This window comes from Amblyomma maculatum, chromosome 2, assembly GCF_055883805.1.
Source record: "Amblyomma maculatum isolate TAMU_Amacu chromosome 2, ASM5588380v1, whole genome shotgun sequence".
In the NCBI taxonomy this organism is placed as follows: Eukaryota; Metazoa; Arthropoda; class Arachnida; order Ixodida; family Ixodidae; genus Amblyomma; species Amblyomma maculatum.
In genome coordinates, this window is record NC_139345.1 from 28,256,398 (window position 1) to 28,281,654 (window position 25,257).

At 44.1% G+C, this 25,257-nt stretch overlaps 1 protein-coding gene across 2 annotated transcripts in view; it reads right to left on the reverse strand.

Annotated features, from left to right (window-relative positions):
- The window catches only part of ash1 (histone-lysine N-methyltransferase ash1), a 74,844-nt gene that overhangs the window by 5,438 nt on the left and 44,149 nt on the right, over positions 1 to 25,257 (reverse strand). For both annotated transcript variants that reach the window (XM_084593606.1, XM_084593605.1), the window contains 16 exons: positions 24,201 to 24,249; positions 23,206 to 23,314; positions 22,620 to 22,774; positions 20,992 to 21,190; positions 20,726 to 20,834; positions 19,583 to 19,750; positions 18,898 to 19,079; positions 14,484 to 14,767; positions 13,971 to 14,025; positions 9,429 to 9,561; positions 8,316 to 8,466; positions 6,426 to 6,517; positions 5,667 to 5,753; positions 5,258 to 5,342; positions 3,878 to 4,133; positions 681 to 765 (listed from right to left, as the gene is read on the reverse strand). In XM_084593606.1, the coding sequence (XP_084449732.1) occupies positions 681 to 765; positions 3,878 to 4,133; positions 5,258 to 5,342; positions 5,667 to 5,753; positions 6,426 to 6,517; positions 8,316 to 8,466; positions 9,429 to 9,561; positions 13,971 to 14,025; positions 14,484 to 14,767; positions 18,898 to 19,079; positions 19,583 to 19,750; positions 20,726 to 20,834; positions 20,992 to 21,190; positions 22,620 to 22,774; positions 23,206 to 23,314; positions 24,201 to 24,249 (2,199 nt within the window). The remainder of the gene's footprint in view (positions 1 to 680; positions 766 to 3,877; positions 4,134 to 5,257; positions 5,343 to 5,666; positions 5,754 to 6,425; positions 6,518 to 8,315; positions 8,467 to 9,428; positions 9,562 to 13,970; positions 14,026 to 14,483; positions 14,768 to 18,897; positions 19,080 to 19,582; positions 19,751 to 20,725; positions 20,835 to 20,991; positions 21,191 to 22,619; positions 22,775 to 23,205; positions 23,315 to 24,200; positions 24,250 to 25,257) is intronic.

Here is a 25,257-nt window from a genome sequence, read left to right on the forward strand (position 1 = left end):
TCGCTTTGGGACGTTAAATCCCACAAAACCAAGCCAAGCCATTTCTTGTCCATGATATCTTGCATGTGCTCACAAGGCTTCTTCCAAACCTTAAAGATGCCATGAAAACTCACTGCTATGAGAAAAAAAGGACCAGACATGACACCTCTTTCTTCTGCACAACTGCTCTTTCATCTGCAGCATTCTCTATGCTTGTTTTGATACATAAGTGTGCAGAACAGAAAACCAGAACTTCTTGGAATGCATACAGATTGTCCAATCACAGTATTATGACTAAAATCAAAACCGTGTCAGTCACCTGCAGTGGTAAGTTCTTTGCGCTTGTTTTCACGTCCTTACTTTTCTTTTTTATACATGTATTCAAACTTCACACTAGGCATAAGGTATTGTGTTGCTGCATTAAAAATTGGATGTTTCTCCATTACTTGGGTACACTGCATTTCCTTGAAGCTGGTGTAGCAATTCTGAAAATGGCCATAATTAATTTTTTATTTACTCAGTTATTATTTCGTTACATTCTCATCTGACTTCTCTCACCTGTCACGACACCAGGGCAATGGGGCATCTTAGCAACATAAAAATGCCCTGTGCATGCCAAGTATGCGTACATTGTTTCAATTTAATAACAGTGTGCAGTTTCAAATAAAAATTCTGCATTAAAAGCTATAAAGATTACGTACCTCATTGTGGTAGAACTTGCGGGTTGGCTCATGGAAGGTCTCGTGCGGCCTCAGATAGTGGTGCCCGTAAATGAACTTCTCTCCCCTGCAAGCAGGCACGAGAGTTGTGCAAAGATCAGGAAAAAGAACACAGTAAGATGTTTTCAGGCACCAGCACTTTTTCCCATTTTAAAACTACAGTTCTGGATCAATATTAGAAATACTCTACACATGCGCACCAAGCTACAGTGAAAACGTGCTATGATAAATGCCACTACAATGAAGTTTTGTCACTTCCCCGTCACCACACTTCAAAAGCGATACAGTTTACTTCCCCTTCAATAAACTTCTCTGGAACAGGGTTCTGGTCTAGGTGTGGTTTTGCACAAATTAAAAGTGAATGCAAAGATTCTTTTCACAATGTAAGGGACATATGAGGCTATCAATTTCTTTACCTCTGCACATTACTGATGCCTACAGAATTTATAATTCCGTTTAGAGCGTCACAATACACTTCAAACTATACAACCATAATAAAGTGGCTCCTTCTCCAATTTGCAGCCCTTGAACCTGTGATATGTATTATGTATTTGTCCTGCTTGGATCTGTAATAGGGTCTGCAGTATGAAATAAATAAACATGACCCCTGGCATATATCTTGGATCAGCACACAGTGACTGGATTGTGAACCACGTATGAACACGTTGCCAAATCAGTGCACACACTACGTGAATCAAAAGATGAAACGCGGAGTGCCATCTCTTAGCGTTCCGAGAACTACACACGCCATGCTGGCTTAGTCAACAGAACGAAATCACTACATTGGCAGCAATTTTAAAGCCTAGCTGTAGGTAAATACAGCTAGGCTTCGTGTGAAAAATGCAGTCCGGATGAAATGTTGTGCTGAGCTAAGCACTCTGCGAGAATGCTATGATGCATGTGGGGGCCAGGCACTCAACCTTCATTAATTTTTTTACTGAGAGCGAACGTTCACCAAATACATTTATAGCTATCACGTGTGAACACGCCGTCCAATACACAGCGTATACTTATTGCGCTGATTTTACACAAAACCTTTGCAGGCCATTCGTATTAAAAATGCAATACAGAATATGTTATTTGTTATCCCTAAACAAAAGAGGAGCCAACTTGCATGTTAACTCTCTGGCAGAGCATATTTGCGCAATCGGATGTAAACACACTGAAACCTTTCTTTCTGGCTCTTCAAGCTTGCAGTCCGGCCACAAAGTTATCATTAATTTACTGGCAAATAGGGCCCATATGCTCTCAATGCGTTCCAGCCACAAGTCTCGATTGGTCATGTCGTGAGCTATTAAATGTACTCATAACCATGCACCTACTCAGTCTTAGTTGACTACGTGTTCAATGGAAAAAAAACTGATGCATGACGTTTCATTCTTTTAGCGGGAATGGTGAAACTGAGTTCGATATATGACGCGGCTTTCCTATACTTTTACATGGGATTTTCAGGGGGATATTCCGAGGGGGTTCGATATAACCAAAATTCGATATATCCGGGTTCGACTGTACTACATTTCCCTTTGTTGCATGCACATGTGTAATCCTTCATTGCATGACTGCAAAGGAGTGCGCTGCTTTTTCTACAAGTCCTCTTTCCCTAGTAGCGAGTTAGTAAGGAACTGAGGACCGTGGGAGCCACGTTGCTACACTGGCAAACAAAGTGGGGCATTGAAGAAGCAATGGAAAAGCAGAATACAAAGTGTTGAGAAGTGATTTTGATGAGTCTGTGTGCTGCTGCAAATACTAGGACCAAAGATTGTTCCTGTGGCTCAGCAAGGTGGCATAGAGAGGTGTGGCAAGAACTGCTTTAATAAAATCTGGTGCTGGGCTAGTTGGTGAATTATCTCTTCTGTAGTTGTCCTTGTTTGCGCTGTCTTCGTTCCGAGTCAACAAGAACTGGAGACAATGAAGAGGCTGAAAGTGGCCATATGAAGAATGGGGTGCATAGTGAAGGCAAGGAAGCCGAATGTATATGCAGGTAACCGGAGCGGATGTAGTGAAGAACCTGCAGTTGGCCGTGCAAGGTGAGAAGTGGGCACACGGCGACGGTACATCTTGATGGCAGAGTTGAGAGATTTGGCGACAAGGCCAGACATGGTGACAATGTTGTCAGTACACACTGCGAAAGGAGGATGAATGTGGGAATGCTAACAACGATGTAAGGAACGGCAGCTTTGGACCTAGTAGTAGTAACAGCATTTACAAAAGTAACGGTGGACTACCAGCACTGCAGTCAGCAATTACGGGACAATTGACTTTCTGGTGTGGCACTGAAGTTGCAGTGAACGGCGATCTGAGCTCCAGTGGAAAAGTTGCTACGAGCAGCATCAACCACAGTGAGCTAAAGCATCTGCACCTTAAAGGAAACAGTATTCCAAGAGCAGCATTTTTGTCCAGAGAGGTTCAACAACAGTCAAACAGGCCGTCTACTCAAAAAAGGAGGGGAAGGGGGAGTATGGGGCTTCGACCCAAAAGTGACACAGACATATGACTACTATGACCACGAAACCACCCGTCTTGGGTGAAGAAATGCTCTGTTTCCAGGCATAGAATGATCAGTGTCTGGAGGGTGGCTGACTAGAAAACACATCAGTAAATGGCACAGCAGCCTAACACAATGATAATAAGCTTGCACAGGGGACATTGCATAACCGCTGGTGCAGAAGCCTGCCATGTGGTTTGAGTTTGAGTCTGTTGTATGCTGTAAGGAATGAGTGTTTTGCGCAGATTTGCGTGACAGTGGCAACATGAGCCAGAGCTATCTAGCCAGGTTTTGTGTTTCCAACTGGCGCATGATGCGTGTTTTCCTTTGTTGTACAAGTGCAGTGGAATCTCGTTTACTCAACTCTCATGAGCATTGAAAGTGAAAACATACCCGCAAGTTATCCAAAATCACCTTAACACTACAACACACCACTGCATGGATTCCCTGAGCTAAAAGAGCCACCCACATGATTAATGACACATATGAACAGGCACTAAAAAAAAAAAAAAAAAAAAACCCAACAAAAGCAACAACATTGAGCCCACATTCCTACAAAATTTGCTGCCCTCCCACTGACCACTGGCTATTCATATTGAATGTGCATATCCTGATAGTAAAGTGAGAGGTGAAGCCATTTCACATATGAGACACCATAATCATCCAAAACATCTTCAGTGCAATATGCACCCACCGTTCATTTTTCCAGAGCCGTTCCACACGAAAGATGTCGAGGTTACCACCTTCATCCGAAATGGGGCTGTTGCTGCCATGCAGGTTCCGGAGGAGAGTGGACTTTCCTCCACCTTCTTCCATCTCTTCTGGCTCGGTGCCGTCAGCACCTTCAGAGCCTTCAGCCTTTTTTGAAGACTTCTTGTCCCCACGTGTCTCCGGTGACACAGGCTTCAATGGGCTTTTGTCCTTGAACTTGCTCAAGTACACACAGTCCCCTGAGGATTAAAACAATACGCTTGCCTTCCATCTCACATGGTTAACACAAACCTAGCTCAACAAAAGATACTACATAACCTCAATTCAGGCATTTTGTATAAAGGCATTACCTGATCCTACCACATAAATGGAACATTAAATATTTACTTGGCTATATAAGAACAAAAGCTCACAATACTTATTCCTTTCAAAAAAAATTTAAAAGTTTACTGTAACTGCATAAAACCTTAATTTAAATCCAGTCAATTCAATATCCTGGATGATTCCAGGAATTTCTGCGGTTCCAAATTTCTAATGTATAAATATAACTGAATAATTCAAATCGGCAGCCTGCGCCACTCCAGTTTATGGGTGCTAGAAGAATGCTCGATCACAATTTCGCTGACAACCACTGAAGCAGCGGTGCCTCGAAGCCATGCCGCAAGGTGATGCTGAGATTTGATGGCGAAGCACCTGCTTATTTTCACAGCAAAATCATTAGAACACAACTTGTGCACTTTTTGCAGCCAGACAAGTTTCCTAACAGTTTGTGGTAGTTTGCGGGCATCTGCTTTGCTTACTGCTCTCACTTCTCTCTCCACCAGCAATTCAAAAGGCTGGGGGGATGTGCTATGCCACACGCACAGTGCATTTTTTCACAATTGCCTCCAAACTCTTCTGTGTCAAAATAAATTTACTCGCGAACAAATATTTCCGTAGATTTCGAAAATTTTGTTTGTATTAAGCTTAGTGCAAGATGTGTAATACCTCCTGCCATCGGTGCGCTGCCATCGTTCTCATGATCAGCTAAATTTGATAGCAAAACATTTCAGCAGCCAGTTTGGAGCAGGACGAACCAGGAAAAGCAGTTTGGAGAGGAATGGATCAAAAGGAGCAGCACTTCCACCCCTGTATATGCACCAGGCATGATCGAAATTTAAGCATCAGTAGCCGACTTTATTTTTACTGCCTTCTCCCCATCATCGGTCGCACATGAAACAATAATACATGCAAGCCTTGAAACTTGGATCTTCAACTGTGGCTCTGCACACCTTGTAGAAATGCCAGGCATGCAAGGGGACCCACAGAAGCTCGCTTCTGCACTGCTTTTTATATTCAAGCCAATACAAGCACTGGCACTCACCTTGCTTAACCTGCAGGTTCCCTTTGAGGAGTGTAAGGTAGGACTGAGGATCACCCTCAGCTACAGGAGGTCCCAGGGGAATTTCCTGTCCAGAACACATCAAAACATGCCTCGGCTGAAATGTGAAGCTACATAAGCTTTTCAAGCATGTAAAATTAAGCCCAGATGTTGCATAGCCATAATGCGGTATTCATAACATAATTAAAGAATAACAAAAAAAAAAAAAAAAGCTGCATTTGACACGCAGTGAATGCAATTAATCGCACAGGTAAATGCACTCCTCCACAGTGAAATAGGCAGCTAAGTTAACGCTGTAGAAAACAAGTTGAACAGATTTACAAAAGGTGCAAGCCAAAGGGAACCACAAAGCACTGTATGAATCCTGACAGCATGAGCTGCAAGAGCTTACCAGGTTGACTTCTCGTGGATTGCACAGCTCGCACAGGTAGTTCTCTATGTCACCATTCACTCCCATGCAGTCACAATGCTGCCAGACCTAGACACCAGGAGAGATCAACACGAAATGCTGAATAAGCAAGCGTCCCGTATCAATGGCATTGTCATAACTTCCCGCCAATGTTCTATGTTGTGCCAAGTTCTGTAATGTGCACTTGTTTTGCTATCCTCTGCACTGTTATTTCATTCTTCCAATGTACCGTACGCGTCACACGTTGTCCACTACTTGCGCTGTGGAGCCTCCTGATGTGACAATGGCCCCTGTGACGAGGCTCCAGTGCAACGTGAAGGAGGCCAAGGAGCCCCGTACCGTTCTGAAGCAGTACTGCAGCAACGTTATTAACAATGTGCAGGCAGTAAAGCAAGTAACAGAATGTTTGCTTAGCTTCCATTTCAAAGTCAGAACACTGCCCCGTTCATTCCATTCTTCAGCAAGTAAATTTCCTATCATATAAATGACTTTGGGCAGCTTCTGGGGGCCAATCGGTAATATAGCTTTTGGATAATTTGAAATATTTTTATCAGTCCCTTAAGACTGAGCTAAATTTTACAATACCTTGAAAAGGCCTTGGAATACTACAATGCACTCCAGCAAAATTTTCGTCAGTCACAACTTTACTTGGAACACAGCACTGACTGAAATCATAAACGGAGCTGGGAGAGATAAATGCACTGTTTTTAAAGCTAGAAACCACAATTTGCACACACTTACAAAGCACTTTTCGCACTGGATCATGAGGCCCTCGTCCTTGAAGATGTTGCAGACGCACCGGATCACCTCCTCGTCCTCCTCCGCAGGTTTTTCTTTCCATTATGAGATGGAAAAAACGGACACAACCAATTTCAAGTGTTACAAAGTCATAAAAGCATGCTTACATCCAAAGATCAAAAAAGAAAGAAAGAAAAAAAAAATGCGGGGGGGGGGGGGGGGGGGGGGGGGCAGCAAGCCAGAGAAGCCTTTGGACATACACAGTGGATTTCCAGCTGCTCTGCTAAAACTATGGGTGTGATAACATTAGAAACTTTGAATTAGTTTCAAACAGTATTTATTTTCGATTTGAGTCCTGCTGCACTTTCACTTTCCGACCTTCCTATTCACTTATTCCAAAGATCTGCCTATCTAAACTGGTGGCGAAATTAAGAGATTTCTGAATGGCAGTGCCTTTCACTTGTAATACAGGTTAACCTGCTGCCCACCTTTTTTTTTTCGTAATAATTCTGGTTGTACAGTCCTGCCGATTTTAGCCAATCCGAGCAAGAAGGACAAATATACAAACAGCAAAAACCACACACACGCACGCGCACACACACATACACACACACAAAAGACACAGCATACAGTTCTTAAATGCTCCAATTTAGATAAATTAGGAATTCATAACTTTCGAATGTTTAGGAAGTTTGAATAGTCTGAATAGTGTAAGTGCAGTGCAAATCGGATTGAACAGCAAATACTTTTCATAAACACTTGCGATTTCAAAAATTCTCACAACCCTTATTTTTACCTTTTACAGAAAACCTGCACAACGGACCTTCTTAATACCCCTGTCACACGAGCAAATTTAATGTCATTCGTATCGAATGACATTAGCATCTAATGTCATTATTCCCATGCTACACGAGAAAATTTAATGTCATTAGGTTCGAATGACATTCTTCATCGAATGAGTTTGGGGAACTCATTCGCATTCGATCGCGAACCGAATGTGTACTCTTGACGCCAGATACGCAGCAGAAACACGTAACGCAACAACATATTCTGCGCACATTGAAATTTAAAAATTATATTTCTAAAGTTTTGTTTTAAAACCTGTTAATTTAGGTGTAAAATTATTAGCACTGCAGACTCTCGCGGAACGGCATTACTCTCGGTCACAGCAGTGGTCCAGTAATGGCAGCGACTCACGATCATTTTGGGCTCTGTGTTCCTTGTTAACCGCATCTCCCCGTATGTTTATCTCGGAACTATTTAAAGTTTTGACTGAGCGCCTCACAGTTTGGACGCCAATTGCATGCTCTACGTGTCTCCGTGCGTCTCCGCACTGTGTATCCGCGCTCCGCTGTGTTCAGCCATATTCTTTGTTTACATATTTCGGACTTCTGGGTGGCTCGATACTTGGCTTGGATTTTTATGGCTAAAGTTCTACAGCACAGCCAAAAGTAATGTTTTTCGCTTGAATTATTGTACAGAAATGTTTTGATCAGATTTAAAATGTTACATAGTGATTTCAAACGCCTTTTATGCGCACTGATGCTCCTTAAGTGCAGCATTTTTTGTAGCTGATCGTAATTGCTACCATTTGCGAATGACATTATATTTTACCGTGTAGCACCGAAAGAAACCGAATGACATTCGATGCATCGAATGACATTAAATCTGCTCGTGTGACAGGGGTATAAGCTGTGTAGTGCTGTAATTACATATAGAAGGAAATACAATAATGTAACCAAGCCTCATTTAGCACAGCAAGGCAAGAGGAAATAGTTTATGACCTTGGAAATCGCTAGAATTAAAATATGACAGTGCTCTCCTGCCCTACTCAAATTTGTGATAAGACATGTTCTTACACATGCCTTCACAGAGAAAACATGATAAACTCACCGTGATTGGCCGAGTAAGTGCTGAAGTGCGACGGCACTGGCTCTCCAAGAATGTCTTCCAGAATCGGCACCACCAAGTATTTCGCTTCTTCGTAGCAACGTTTTAGCTTGCTCACCGATGTCATCAGCTCTGTGTTGTCCTTGTGGTAGAGCTGCACAGTTCATATCAATTAAGAGTGAATGACAAAAAGCTCTGATAAACGTCGACGGCCACAAAATGGCGGCGCCACTGCGCTACTTCAAGCAAAGGATATGAAATCACATGAATCTTGCTGCTCGCTGAGTAATTGTTACCTCTTTAGTTTCACACATACTTATTAAGCATACAGTTGTAAAAAAAATTTATATCCTAGACCACAAAACATGTACATATTTACACCAGTTATTCACAGTTTGTATAAGCGCATCTTAAGTGGCTTAGATGGTACTGTGTCGAGCTCGCAAACCAAAGGCTATGGGTGTGAATCCCGTTTATGACCAAAATTTTCCTTTTAGCGAAACCAAACACTTTACAAAGTGAAATCACGTGACACATGCAGCAACCTTAAATTTGGTTTGGTTGGTTGGTTGGTTGGTTGGTTTGCGGGGTTTAACGTCCCAAAGCAACTCAGGCTATGAGAGACGCTATAGTGGAGGACTCCGGAAATTTCGACCACCTGGGGTTCTTTAACGTGCACTGACATCGTACAGCACACGGGCACCTTGCTTTTTGCCTTTACAGAAAAGCGGCCGCCGAGGCCGGGATTTCGAGCGCCATAACCACTGCGCCACCCGGCGGGGCCAACCTTAAATTTGCATTGCACGTCATGTTTTTATCATTTTCATTCCATATGTGATGTCATGTTTAACCTGAGTATTCTGGGGCGACAGCAACTCCTGCGTGAAGTCATGCGGCTGCAACATAATGACCCTGTTGACCTATCATAAGTCTCTTCATTTTGCCAAGAAAGGTGTGATTCTACTTACTAAAGAAACAAAACTTTGACAGGTAAAAAATCTGTTTAGTATACTACAGCTTTATGCAATTTTGCAGCAAACAAAAGTTAGCAAAGCAATTTTATGTATAAAAACTGTATCACAGAGATAAATGTATCTAGCAAAGTTAGTAACAAACCTCAGCATTGTCAAAAAGAAGGTTGAAGTCAGCTGCAAATGTCTCCAGGTCCTTGTACTCCCCTGTGATGATGTTCTTCTCAATGTTATTGAGGTCAATCGGTGTGTGAATTTTCTCAAAGTAGTCGGGGCACCTGTTCAAAGACCAAGTGCAACGAAACTGCTCTAACACTGCATGTTTACAGACCAAAAAAGTATACAAAGTATACATACTGTACAAGAGAAGACATGAACTGATTTGTTGGTGCATTAGGGGCCAATGCTTTGGATTTCTATAACTGCAGATAGCACACGAAAACACTCGAGTATGAAAATCAACTGTGAAATTCCATATCTGGCACATGCTTAGCTGCTTTCAAGCATGCTGCACTAGCGAAGGTAAACAAGTTTCTCTTCTCCCTTCTATGAAATAACACTGGTGAAAGAAAGGGAGCCCGTTTTCTATGGAGCCCAACCGTCCGATCGTGGGGGCCTTGATAGAAATGGTGCTTCAGGGTGGCGGCCATAGTCAACAAATGGTTGAGGCTTGGCCAGCGTATTCCCTGGTACACCATCACCACAGGAAGTGCTATAAGAAATAGACACTACTGCCATTGCAACTGGAAAGGATGGCCGAAAGAACTGCACAGGTCTTCCAGTGACGCTTTCTGCTGTGAGTGTTTCCCTGAGACTTCAAGTGTGTCCAGCCAAATGAACTGTCCAAATTAGTCAGGTTCCCCAGTTAGGGAGCTAGGGGCATCAGACTACATAATATCAGGTGGATGGCACGGTGTTGAATGCATATGCTAATGATTTAGGCTTTTGCATCAGGCTCCTTCACAGAGATTTTTGTAATGCCCTTTTGCCATGCTTTCTCCCATGCATGCATGAGAAAAATTTTCAATAGTCTTCACTACCTTCTGGTTTTTGCTGCTCCAGCAACAAGTCTGCTGATCTGGGTCCTATGGACGTGAAAGAGCAGGCACCACTATTTCCAACTGTTGCTAATACAGTCAACCCCGGTTATATCGAAGCCGGATATATCGAATTTTGATTATATCGAACTCACGGAATATCCCCTTGAAAATCCCATGTAAAAGTATAGGAAAGCCGCGTCATATATCGAACTCAATTTCACCGGTCGTTCGATATATCGAACTCCGCACCACGCACTGGAAAGTGTGCCTTCCCCAAAGACGATCACAGCACCCTTGGCCATTTGCCGCGTGACGTTTTCAAGCCACGCGCGGAAGGAATGAGAGGGGACAGTTCTGGACAGCGCCGCGCCCATTCCCCAAAGGCGCGCGCATCTGCAGTTATCGTTTCCCGCACGCCAACACATGAGGTTTGCAAGCCATGTGCGTGGGTGTGCCCATTCTTTTGCCGAGCTATCTCTCTTCTTCAGCACGCGCCACGCATGCGCCAAGCCAGCTCAGCCCGTTTTAAGACAAACGTCGGACGCTTTCTTTCTCCAGCATGTGTTGCGAACCCTCTGCGCGCGGCGGCTGACGTGGCTGTGGCGCCTGCGGACTTTAAGAAGCAGCAGCTCTGTTTTTCTTCATTGTTTTTTTTTCGAGAGTCATTCTTTCTTACTGTTGTGCTGTACGCGCGACGTAGCGTAAGATATGGCGGCTGCGGACGTTAAGAAGCGGCAGGCTTTTTTTTTTTTCTTTTTTTGCGGGAGCCGTTTATCTTTGCATGTATGAATCAACGGAAGCACGCAGTCTGCTGCTGCGATCATGACGTCCGCCCCAAGCGCGGCGTGATAAATCGAACCAGGCTTGTGCAATCAAGCCATCACGGGCACTCTGCCAAGTTCGCTCCCCGCCACCGGAGGAGCTATAAAAAGATAAACGCGTCCTGACGTTATCGCTGCACAGCATCTTGGCACGCTGCCAAGAAATGAGCTGTGGATGCGACGACCGAAACGGAGTGAAGCGCCATCCACATGCAAGCGAAAACGCTTGCGATTTCTGCCGCAGCGACACAGAAACCTTGTATTGAGCTGTCGCGGTGGCTCGAGTGGCAAGAGAGATGCAGTTCCAACAAGTTTGAAAATTTTCGCTCTGTCGCTGCCGCTCGTCACTGAGATTCGCTGAGATCGCTCAATCGCTTACATGTGAGCGAGCTGGTCTTAACACATTTTTTATTTTTCAAATTCTCGGGTGCAAAAGTGGAGGGTGGGTTCATTATGCGAGTGGGTTGATTAGGCGACAAATACGGTATCGTTTTTTCGCATCGTAAGTGCCGTCACAAGCCGATTTTTGTATATCGAATTATTGATATATCGAACTATTTCGCAATCCCCTTCGAGTTCGATATATCCGGGTTCGACTGTGTCAAGTGACACTAATCGCAACCAGCAAGTAGGTGCTGAAAAGCGAGTCATGCTTTAAGTCATCCTCTTAAACAGCATGTGCAAAAGCTTTTGTTCACTGTTGTGAGTCTGCTGCTGCTGCTGCTGACCTGAAATTTTGTGAAATTGTTTCTGTATGCCAGTGCAAGCCTTTTTTTTTTGTTTTTTCCCAAAAATGAAATAGTCAGCAACAAATGGGTCCAGCAGTCAAGAAACTGGGCTGCCATCAGTGATGAAATAGATCAGTGCCCTTTGCAATCATTTGCAAGGACAAAGAAAAGGAAATGGCAGTGAAAGTGATGAGGATCTCATGAATATGAAAAGTGGCTAAAAGCAGCGCTAACGCAAGAAGGAGAGAGGGGATCACAGCATCACGTCCCCTCTCTCCTTTGTCTCGTGTTAGCGCTGTCTTTAGCCACAAGATCATGCACCAATCAGCCCAACTTTCCACCCTGGAAAAACAGAATGAAAGCTCAGATGAGCAAGTTGGCCAGTCATGCTGGGCTGCTTTCATGCTGCATGGCAGTGCTAACAATATGGCTGGATTTACAAAAACTAGGCCCAAAGGAATTGATGACAGCCCACTTAATTTGAGCGAGATGCAGTCAGCAACTGCCACTAGGTGACCAGGCCTGCTTGCCTATACTCACAGGCATGAAAGGCCCCTTACTTTGTAAGCTTATTTGCATATGGTGAGGCCACTTTATTGCACAATTTTAGCATTTCTTTAGCTCTCACGGCAATGGAATAGTCATGTGAATGGCTTTGACATACCTAATGAAGAACGGAGCTACACAACTATACCATTCATACTGCAGCAGCTGGATTCTAACAATGTTCCTGTTGCCTAAAGTTTAAAGTGCATTTTTCTCAGCTGGATGTTTCGACCACTGCACTCAGCCTTACGGGACATTGTCAATGCTGTTGTTGACTGACACCGACAAATTTAGCATTAGTATCTGTTCGAATTGAGATCTGGGGGGTGAGGCTTTATAATCACTCTGGCATCGATTCGCAAATCAGAATTAAACTTTCATTAAAAAAATTAAGTAGAAATACTCACTGCAAATGCCAGTCATTTCTTTCTTACATATCAACAGCTTTCAGGGGAATAAAAATAGCATCCTCCTCTAGGCCATGTCTCTGGCATTGAGGCCACACACTTTCTGTATTTGTAAAGCCGAAGTTTCCAACAACCCCCAAATAAATGCCATTTAATTTATATTTGAAACAATTTTTGAAGGAGCGAAGCTATAAAGAAAAATAATTATAGATTTAAAATCAATGTAGAAACCAGGTCAACACTGTGGAGTTTCATTCAGATAGGACTAAAAACTAAAATACAAATTTTAAAACACATGCCCCTCCTGAACTTTCAAGTATGAGTGTGTGAACATTGGAATTTTGGAATATGAATCAAATATGAATATGGAAAAAAAAAATTGCCTTCGAAATTGAATATCTGATCAGTGAAAGAAAAAAAAATGGAAATTCAACTATAGAAAACACTGTTTGCCTTGTTTATTTCAGAATTCACATGGTATTTGCAATTAAAATTAATCTAGAATTGCATAGAACTGTATGCCCTACTGAAAAAATCTGGTACTAATTTTTATTACAAGATTTCAATACCAGTTTTTGTATAGAAGGAACCTGCATAAAACTGGGTGGAGCTGTCAAATTCCTTCTAAGTGCAGTAAACTCTCGTTAACGTGACCTTCAAGGGACCAGAAAAAAATGTCTGAAATAACTGAACGCTCGGATCTACAAATGAGCCTGAAATGACTGCCGAAAACCATTTGCATCACAGTAATTGTATCTGATGAACACCCGCACGATGGATGTCGGCATTTGAGATGAAACCGAAGCGAGAACAACATTTTTTTTTCTCGGTTTCTTCAAGTGCTTCGCTTTGCGCACACTGTTGGGAAGGCCCTCTTCACAAAAGGGAAGGTCCCTCTTCCTAGAACGACCCCGCCGTGTTTTGAGGACTGTTCACTACGCAGCCCACAAGGTCAAGCATTGCGGGGAAACTACAGCGGTGAATTCGAAAATTTTAGATGTATTCAGTAATCTTCAAATATTCAAAAATTCTGAATACAGTTTTTCGAACACAAATATGAATTGAATAACAAACATGTTCGATTCGTATTCAAAATTTCGAATGTTCGCACAGCCCCATTTTCAAGGTGACAATCATCAACTTACTTTCGCTTTGATGGCAGGTTGACAAATGGCGTTGACAGCACTTTGCCATTCTCATCTGAAAACAGACAGTGCAAAACAGGTGTAAGTGCCAGATGGAAGAAGGACGAAAACCAATAGCAGTACATAGTTACCCCTACACTGAAGCATGTGCCACTCAATCACAAAGCCCAACCATCAGTGCAGTACTATGCACACAAAAAAACTAGTACAATCATGCCAAAGCAGCACGACAGAGAAACGAGAGGCAAGGCACTCTGTATGTGTCTAACGAGCCACTGCCCCTCTGAAATGATAATAAAAGGTCAGCTGTCTGTTGAAACCTGAATTTTTGCTGAAAAGATGGACTGGCATGTTGCTGCAAAAGTATTGCAGTAAAAATCTGTTGTGAGGCCATGCAGAATGTTGCATTTCCTGACACCACAGCCATATCACAGCGCCATGCACACTGAACAAGCACTCCCTTGATCTAGCCCCCTGCCTGCTCTTCACACACAAACTGAACAAAGGAGGCACCTTTGCAGGCCAGCACAGAGCTGCAAATATCTCGGAAGACCTGGGCCAACCGTGCAGTGCGTGCCAGCTGGGTGTTCTCCTGTGCTCGGGCCAGTTGTCGGGTGCGCACCGACCGGGACGTGTTGAGTGCTGTAAACTGCGTTCGGAAGGCTTCTTCCTCCCGCTCTTCTTCCTCTTCACCGCCGGCGGTTGATGCAGTTGTGAGTGCACCCAAGCCAGCTGGGTGCACAGCATGCTTCTTGCCACCTGCCACTGCAAGCTCCGATCCTCCTCCATGCACTTGCCTGCACACACACACACACACACGCCAAAGGTTAAGGCTCAAGGGCAGGGACATTTAAACTGAAACAGGGCCCTTACAATATCAAATGTGACACGCAATTTCAATCTGTATGCTCAAAAAAAGACCAGGGCAATGACAGCTAAAATCCCTCCTCGCTTCCGTGTGCCCTATCACCGTGCACAATACAGTCAACGAACAATTTATCTAGACTTGCTAGGGACCGTTAAAACATCCAAAAATTCAAATTTTACAGAAAAAAAAAATCGCTTTACATAAACTTCCGATTGCCACCATGATGAAGGAAGGGGTCAGCAGTTCTGTGCCCACTCTGATGCTTGACTGTCTCGCCACGTAGTGTATGTACAGATGATGGGAAGCAACCAGCGTTCGATGGCTGTACTGTCGTCGGCACATCGCAGTCAAATGTGTGGGCTTAGAGAAAGACTAGACACGAAACCGAACCTGCTGCTGCAAGCTCACTGAACCGCTGCACTTTGAGGATGCTTCTCCGCATAGTCCGCACAGTCTGTGCTGTGAAGCATCTTTAGCCCTTTCGCTGTAGGGTGTCGGCTTAGTTTCAGGGAACGAGCATAGCGATTTATTTTTGATTATGATTGCTATAAAATAACGTAGTCAACGGAATATGCACATTTCAGTGTTCTGCAGGTGTATTTAATTATCACCATCACCATCAGCCTGACAATAAATGAGAATGATACAGTAAAAGCTTGTTAATTCACAACTCGTTAATTCAAAATTTTAGATAATTCGAACCAGTCGTCGTGGTCCGGTCTGCACTGCATAGAAGTGAATGTGTTTAACAGCTCATTAATTCACTCAAAAATTGGCGCTGCCAAGCGTCATTGAAAACAACCATTCGAAGCTTTCATGGCTGAATGACGGGTGGCAGAACCATCGACAGGCTGGCGTAGTGTTGGGAGACTGGGCAGGCTAGGCCTGGAACAAGTTACAACTGGTTCTTTTGTGCAAAAGACGATTAGTGCTGTGAGCAATAGTTTTGCAAGCCGCATGCCTTGAGCTTATGTCCGTGAGATGTGTTCGCGCGGAAAATACTGCGTCAAAACTGTGCAGGAGAAAGTGGATATTTTGCCGGAAGTGGACCAAGGCAATATCAGCAAAGTGGAAATCGCGAAAAAGCATGGTATTCTGCAAAGCACGTTTCGACGTATGTACGCAATAGAAAGGCCATCGAGGATGCATACAAATCAGACTTATCCAACAGCAGAAAAAGGCTACGATCAGCAAAGTACCCCGAGGTTGAGACCGCAGTTACACATGGGCGAAGGAAATGAGAAGCAGTAATACACCCCTGAGTGACCGAACCATCATGGCGAAAGCCGATTTTGCCCTGCGCATGAATGTGCAAGATTTTGTTGCCTCCGAAGGATGGATCCATCGCTTTAGAGACAGACATAATCTTGTCTTCCGGGTGCCATCCGGTGAAGCACAAGAAGTGGACGCGGAGACTTGCGCGATGTTGTGAAGCAGTGCCTTGCAGCAGTATATGGACAGTTTCTTGGTAGAGGACATATTTAATGCCGATTAAACAGCTTTGTTCTACAAGCTTCAACCGGACAAAACTATAACATCAAAGGTTTGGTTTGGCTTGGTTTATGGGGTTTAACGTCCCAAAGCGACTCAGGCTGTGAGAGACGCCGTAGTGGAGGACTCCGGAAATTTTGACCACCTGGGGTTCTTTAAAGTGCACTGACATCGCACAGCACACGAGCGCTTTGCTTTTCGCCTCCATTGAAAAGCGGCCGCCGAGGCCGGGATTCGATCTCGCATCCTTGGGAACAGTAGTCGAGCGCCGTAACCACTGCGCCACCCCGGCGGAGTATAACATCCAAAGGGGACAGTTGTGTTGGTGGTAAGTGCAACAAAGAGCGGATTACTGTTTTGGTCGCCGCGAATATGGCCGGGACGGAGAAGGTCACACTTTTTGTAATTGAGAAGTCACATAAGCCCCGGTGTTTCAAAAACATCCGAACACTGCCAACCGAATACGCCGCCAACAGCAAGGCATGGATGACGGGTGAGTTGTTTAAAAAGTGGCTGCTAAAGTTTGACCGGGAGATGCAGTTAAGCAAGCAACAAGTTTTGCTCATTGTCGATATTTGCTTGGCACACAAGGTCGACGCCAAGCTGATAGCTACAAGATTGGTGTTTCTGCCCGCCAACACGACTGCAAGCCTGCAACCGCTGGATCAGGGTGTCATTAGAAACATAGTAAGTGTTTGTACAGGTGCCATATGCTCCAGCGTATGATTTTGTGCATGGGCAACCAAGAAAGCCACAGCATCACGTTGCTCTCAGCAACGCACATGTTGGTGCGTGCATGGGAGCAGGTAACGCCGTCCACAATTGCAAACTGCTTCCACCACTGTGGCTTTGTTGCTGGAATGGAGGAAAGTGGCAATGACGAGAGTCGGGAACCCCTGCCAGCGGCAATGCGTGCTGCACTTCAGGATATTAGTTTTGATGACTACGTTGAAGTGGACTGCGACGCAGCGGTGTGCGATGCCCTATCTGATGAGGACATTATTGCTGCTGTTGTTGGTGAGCGGTCTGTCCCAGAAGATGCAGAAGACGAGGACGACGAAGAGGAAGAGGCGCCCGTGCAGCCGTCCGTGGCAAAAGCAGTGGAAGCGCTTAATGTCGCGTGAGAGGGGGAAGAAGACTCCCTGCGTCGCATTTGCGTCTTAGAGGGCAGTGACGACTGTTGTCCTCAGCGAAAAGAGGCGGAAGGTAATAACCGATTTTATTTTGGTAAATAAATGTTTTTTGTGCCCTCCACGTTTCAAGCGCATTCATTTTTGCTCACTTTCATCATTTCAAATTTTGCTTAATTCGGACTGGCTTAGCGGTCCCGTGGAATTCGAATTAACAAGCTTTACTGCTAAATACTGCTTGAGAGTCCGAATCCGAGCTTGGCTCGTATTCATAACCAGAAGAGCCATTGCTCCAGTTAGCAGTTGAAGGTACCGCGCGATCAGTTATCCAAAAGTAACCGCGCGCACGGAGGGCGCACTTTCGGTGGCCCGCACAACGGAGAGAAATGGGACGTCGCAAAATGAAGGTGACAGAGGGAGATGGAAAGAAGCTAAAACAACCTCCTTTGCTGCTGTTAGCCACAAGCAAGGACACGGCGAGAGAGAGCGAAAGCAGTGATCAAGTCATGTGTCGACCTATTGGAGAGACAACGGCGCGCGAACCTGAACTTGGCACGTCGTAGCACATGCCAACATAATAAAAAATAAAAACCTCCAAACCTGCGGCAAATGGCAGAACAACCCTTGAGCCCGTAACCGCACACGCGCGTCCTATGATTGCTTAGCGCGAGAGAGTAGCGCGTGCGGAGCGACCGTGCCCCTTAGCACAGAAGGTTGTGGGGGTGGGCGCGGTCACTCCATACTGTTCAATATATATGTACCAACATAGCGCAAGGCGAAAATACGAACTTGTAGGAAGCATGCCTGAAAAATCAGGTCTGAATTTTCGGTCAGCAAGCGCACATTATTTATCAATTTCACCTAGAGCTGCTATTATAAGTTTGAAGCTCGAATGATGTTGCGCTAAAGTGAAATAGGAGGTATTTGTGGACCATGGGAATGAGCACTCTTCTACTCTGTCCTCAGGGGAACCAGCATATCCCTTTCACCACCTTTTTTGCAAGCGTTGATATCCTGGCGGTCCCGGATTCACAGTTCAAGTTGTGTGGATTTGTCCACTGGTCATTGTTGGTGCACAACTAAGCCTTTGGACAGCACTGTTAACGTGATGGCTACTAAGTTTAGTCTGGCCACGGCAGACTTTGGTATTGCTCCATGTGTGGTAGACGCCGCTGGTGCATTGTAGGCTGACCTGCATCATTGCACAGCTGTGATTTGGCACCATCTCGCTGCACTGCTGTATCTCTAGCGGTGTCACGAATTATGTGCTTCCCACATCTAGTGCTTCTCAAGCGATATCACTCCCGAATGCACCTCAAACCAGAGAAAAGATTTAAGTGTACCAATTTGATTTCAGCATACTGGAGTTCAAAGGAGTCCGAAACAAAGCACAAGCATATTGAAGAGAATAAGCATCTCATGCGGGGGGGTCACTCACCGGTCACGTGACGGTCGGTTGGCACAGGACCGCTTGGCACGGTCGTAGTTGCGCAGCAGAAAGCAGCGATGTTTTTGGACAAAGCATCGCTGCTGATGAGAGAGCGGCTTCAACTGCAGCTGGCTTAGTCGTGCTGTTACCGTAGGCTCCGTGACTGTTGTACCACCCTCAGTTTTGGTTCCCTGTTTGAGAGTAGAAAATGGTGCTGCTTAACTTGAAAAAACAAAACTCTCGTTGAAATAAAGTAAACATTCAGGCGTTTACTGGGCCATCCACAAGGTTCAAAACACTGTATACCTCTTGAGAAAAATATGTTTTTAAGTTGTAATTAAGCATCTACACGTGGTTTGGCAGAGCCAATGAACTAAAAAAAGTAATTGTATCTGATTGTATGCCTCCGTTTGCATGCTGTCCACATGTTTGACTGGTGAAGAAGTGAAAACCACTAAAAAGTACTGAAAAAAAAAAAAAAGAAGTTTCAAAAACTGCGGTAGCTTTGCATATAGGAGAAACACTTGAACAGTTGGTGCTTTTCCCAGTTTCCATTTCCTGATTCAACACTCACATTGTAGGGTAGATTCATTTAAAACCATTTTCTCGACGCTCAGTGGAAACTCAACACCTCCATGGCTGAAAAGAACTGTGCAAAAGAGCAACGCTGTGTGCAGAACAGCTAAATACGTACCTCCCGTTTCTGGCGTAGCCGATGACGCTCGCGCTGTTGCTTGCGAACGGAGCGGCTTGAGGTGCCCTTGGTGCCTTCTTTAGACTTGTCCTTGGCCTGCGCGTTCAGGCGTTGGCTCTTGCCTCCAATAAAGCCCCGACACTGGTCACTCCCACACTTGCACTCTTGCTGTTGACCAAGAAGGAAAAGTACAGGCCTAGGTTGCAGTGAATGCATTTCACGCTACCACAAATTAAAATAATGAATAACATTCCATTCATGAAACGCAACATGTTTCTTTTGTGCATCAGCTTGTGTAGTACATTAAAACACACTCTTTGCAAAGCCACCTGATATTCACGTGAAATGTGTGTTGCTTATCAGAAATGGAACTTATGCCACCAATGCATACCATGTTGGTAGAAAGTTTTCACTAATTTTCATGGCTTGCCAACATTTTACGCACTCACTCAACTGCAGAAGGTGTACAGAACATGCCAAACACAGATGAACCCTATTTTCGACAATATTACCGCCATAACAATATTTTTGATTCCAGGCCAGCTTCTATGAGAGTTAACATATGACAACTCAGCACAATGATTAATTTTTCGCATGAGGACACTAATTTTGCTTCCTGGTCAGGAAGCAAGACAATAAAACTTTGCATCCATACATTTGCAAACTTGAGGAAATGAACAACATTACAGTTGAATCTCGTTATAATTAACAATGATATAAAGAATTATCGGATCAAACAACATTAAATCAGCCTGTTTGGTCTGTGCTTTATTTCTACGGGAGTTCTATCTGTAAAAGTAAACAAAAAAATCAAAATGTGGCACTCGATCGATTATAACGAACAATCTTTTTGCATTCACATGGCTAAAGATATGCAAAAGAGGCACAAAAAATTTCACGGAACAAAATGTTGTTTTAATGGCCCACCACAGAGGTGCATCTAAATCATCCGTGCTGCTTAATCTGAGGACAGCAATAAGAACAAGCACTAATGGTTGATAGGCATGTGACTGGCGTGCGATTGAATCGCCACCTCATCGTACCGCGTGCCCGTCACCACTTCAACTGAACAATGCACTCGCACTGCACTAGTTCGTTGAGGCAGCAAGTTCGAATACGACAGTATGGTCCACTGCGTCTCACCTGGCGTTCATTGTTGAAGTTGTGAAAGTTGTAGTCGTAGCAGATCTCAGTGTTGCTTGGAATGTCCTTCAGAGCAAACAGGCCAACACGATAGTATCCATTCACAGACCTGCAGCAGAGCAGCAAAGTAATGACACGTGTTCAGTACGTCCACAGCTGGCACCTGCTTGCCAGGTTTGTGGGCATTCAGCGGATAGAGATTATAATGGCGAAAGATTTGCATTCAACAACTGCAGGCGATGTGGAATGTGAAAGCCATATCTCACCACTTTTGCATCTCACAGTTGGGGTCGCAGGCATGGTTGACAAAGCGTCCTTCCCCTGCCATGCGGTAACCGTCAATGACCATGCCAGAATCCAGGTTGAGGCAGTAGTGATGCTCATCATTGCGGTAGCGCTCTGCCATACGGTGGCGAAACTCCTGCTCACTAACAATCTCACCAACATACTCGAGGATGAATTCACCTGCACAATGACACAATGTGCACAGGGGTACATACATGAGGCAGTGCTCAATCGGTATTGAAAGAAAAAATTCCCACAGACCCCACTCCTCTGCAAAAGGAAGAAACAGAAATAAAAAGAAAACAACGAAAACAACATGTCACTACCAAGAAAATGTGAGCACATTGCGAGCACTTGACCTTTGACAACCAATTAAAGAAAAAAAAAAAAAAGAGGCGAAAAAATTAGTTCACAGCTACAAGGGCAGTACTGCTTAATTTAAAAGAAAGAAGCTTTACTGTGTAATAACACACACACACACACACTTTTTTTTCTGTCACAAATTGATGGGCAGCAGCTTTCATGTAGGGACTGTTTTTTACATTCAGTTTCCTGGCCACAAGAATAAAGGCACCAATTCATTCACACCAGACTAGTAAATGTTACAGAAAACAAGTTACTGGTTAGAATTAAAATTACATCTGAAAAATAACTGATTCCAGTGAAGTAATCAATTACTATTATGTTACTTTTCTTTAATCTTTTATTAGCTAGCACTAATATATACACTGCTAAGAAAGAGCTGGCGTAGCATCCTTGGGCTGGAGCAGTCTGTTGAGTGCCGGAGATCACTAGTCGTTCGAAATTTTCTTTGACATTATTTTTCATGTTTCCTAGTGAATATTTCGTAGCTTTAGCATATGCGCCAAAGGGAAATGTGCTGCATTACATATGAAGACCTGGCATGCCATCTCAAAGTTATGTGCATCACTGCACTTCGCTGCTGCTTGCGCTCTGATGAGATCAAGCTAAGTGCACAACACGGGGCTAGTCAAATGAAGACTGCTCAGGCTTTTATGCGCGGACATCCTGTTGCAGGATTTCTTCATAGCTGACTGCAACTTGAATCCATGGCATGCCCAGGACTTCCAAACCTTCCTACAATTGGAATCACCTTCCTGCTTTACTGGTACTAATTAATGAGCACCTTTATTTCAGGAATGCATTAGTTAATATTGCATAACCAGCAACCTTTGTAAAATCAAGCTCATATCATGTTTTGTCATCAGTCGAACCCACTAACAATCCCGCTTTGAAAAATATATTATATATAACAATGAACAGACGTAGCACTATCAGCTTTACCATAAGTTCTATGCTAAAATAACTCGCATATAACAATGCTGTAACAGTAGACTGATAAACTGATGCTTGTGGGAACAGAAAGTCCAAAATACTATACACTGTGGCTTCTAACTACCCGAAATACATATTTACCGAAAATAAAGGAAGGAATAACACCAATAACTAACCGATAGCTCATATACGCAAAGAAAGAAAGAAGACTGCATTCCGAAATAAACACCAAAGTAAGTCAGCCAAATTTCCAAGAAATAGACTAAAACTAAACTTATACAAGACATATAGCCCCATTAAAGATCACACTTACCAGCCTTGATTGGTTCTCGTGTGCGTATTCCCCAGCCTCGGTCACGGGTCATGAAGCGCTCCAGGCCTGGGCTCCAGTCGTGCTTCTGAATCTTCTGATTTCCACACTGTTCACCACAGGGGCACAGTGTGGGCGAGCACTCCACATACATCATCCTGCAGCCACACAGGAAAGAGTGATGCTAAATCTGTCTAATATGCTCACACAACTGTTGGAAGGTTTAAAAGTGAGAAATACACTGCACTAAGCCATTATGGCCCAAAATTAGTTGCATTACGGGCAAGGGAATGACAATGAGCACACATTTGAGCACCTTCTCACAAAGTCACTTTAAAGCTTTCATCCAATTAAAAGATGTTTTTATTTCCTTACCAACGTTTTATGGGATTCTTCATACACATTGGAATAAATGGTTTTACGGTTCTTATGGTTCAAGGGATCTTCAGAATGATGTTGCAGGTTTTCTGTAGTGTCTAGAGCCATTGCATTATGTTCAAAATGACAGAGCAAGCTTATTTCCCTCATTCAAAAGCGTGCCACAGAAGTGATGTACAAGCTGAAAAACTTTTTCACAATCCATCCTCACCTGTTCAGGCAGTCAGTACCACAGCCCTTGTCAGCCTTCACTTTCGGTCGCATGCAATTGCAGCTTTGCACTTCATATTTAGAGACTGGCTTCACGTCGACATATACATCTGCGCATGTAGACAACAAAAATGAAGCTCATGAGTACCCCAGTATTATGCCCTGAGCAGCTACGGCTAAATCACCGTTGAAAACGAAAAAAAGAAAATATGGTGTTTACACTACAAAACCCTGTCGGGAAGTATTATTGGTACTATACTGTAACACACGGTGCTTTCGAATGTGGTAAAGATGATTGGGATCAAACTCATTACAGATCCTACGTTGCTACACTGTTAGCGCCCTCTGCCTTTCACATGGGGATGTGGTGCCACCATATGAGAGCCACTAGGAAACAAATTGGACAGTGGCCGAGCAGATGATGCTCAGAGCGCATTGTGCTAGAACGGTCTTAAAATTGATTTCAGTATTTACTCCTTGATTTTTATGCTTCCTGTTCAGAAAAAGCTTCTGCATTGCTAAATGAGTGCTTGAAGACATTAAAACACTACACGGCTAATTTTTTGTTCGCAAAAGACGAAATGGTACACCACTGGGCTTGGTTAACTGGCAGATACATGGGTGATAACCGCTACTGCCATGGGCTGGCGCATCTCGGAAAAGTGAAACTAAAATAAAGTGGTAGATGCCGTCTCAGAAATGAGGCTATCAGTTTGTATTTCCACCTGCCATCGCAAGCATGTCAACGATACCTGCAGCATGCAATTAAGGTTTTAGTAGGGCTATTGTGATAATCCTTACTGGATGTGGCCACGCTTCAACAAGCCATTCAACTAACGAGTCCGAGACCCCTAGCATCTACTTCGGAGGGCATATGCTATCACTTACGTAGATATAAAATTGTGCTAGCAGTTTGAATTATCCAAATTAGCAGGGATTGAATAAACACATTTACTGTACTATGTGGGCAGAAAATGAGCACACAAAAGCACTCACTTGACTTGATCCGTTTGTAGTTGTTGACAGGATCATAGCTGTACAGAAGCTGCAATGGAAAGTAGAAAAGATTCTAGTAGTAGAGAAAAACTAGGTACCCCTGCAAATTTAGTAAAATTATAAGTATCGTAATAAAAACTACGATATTGCCACCAAGTGGCCGAATGTCTTGGCATGTGGCTGAGCGTCGTCCTCGTCTCTCTCGAGCTTAGCTTGATTAAAAAGGGCCAGCTCGGTGTGGCACTGGACACGAATGATGGACACTGTACTCTCTCGTCTGAAGTGGCAGTCATGCCTCGTATATCTCGACGACGCTGTAATTTTCTCGGACACGTTCGACGAGCATCTGAAATGTTTGCGCGCTGTCTTCGAGGCCATCCGATCTGCCGGTCTCTCTCTAAAACCCGAAAAATGCCACTTTGCTTTTAATGAGCTGAAATTTCTCGGCCACATTGTCAGTGCTCGAGGTGTTAGCCTAGACCCAGAAAAGACGGCCGCTGTTGCTTCATTCTCCAAACCAGCGGATAAACGAAGCTTGCGTCGATTTCTCGGCCTCTGCGCATATTATCATCGCTTTGTTAACAATTTCTCCAAGATCGCTGAGCCTCTGACCCGCCTGACAAAAGACGCCGAGCCGTTCTTTTGGGGCCCCAACCAGGAAAAAGCTTTCATGGAACTCAAGTCCTGTCTCCAATATACGCCTATACTTGGCCACTTCGACGAAGAGGCTGACACGGAACTGCACACGGATGCCAGTAACATTGACCTCGGTGCGGTCCTTGTTCAGGCAGGACTGTGCAGAACGCGTCATTACTTACGCCAGTCGCACTTTGTCCCGTTCCGAAATTAATTATTCAACTAAGGAAAAGGAATGCCTCGCTGTTGTGTGGGCAGTCATGAAATTTCGTCCGTACTTGTACGGTCGTCTGTTTCGTGTCGTGAGCAACCATCACTCTCTGTGTTGGCTGGCAAACCTGAAAGATCCATCTGGTAGGCTTGGCTTGATGGAGCCTTCGGTTGCGAGAATTTGACGTTACTATCGTGCACAAGTCCGGCA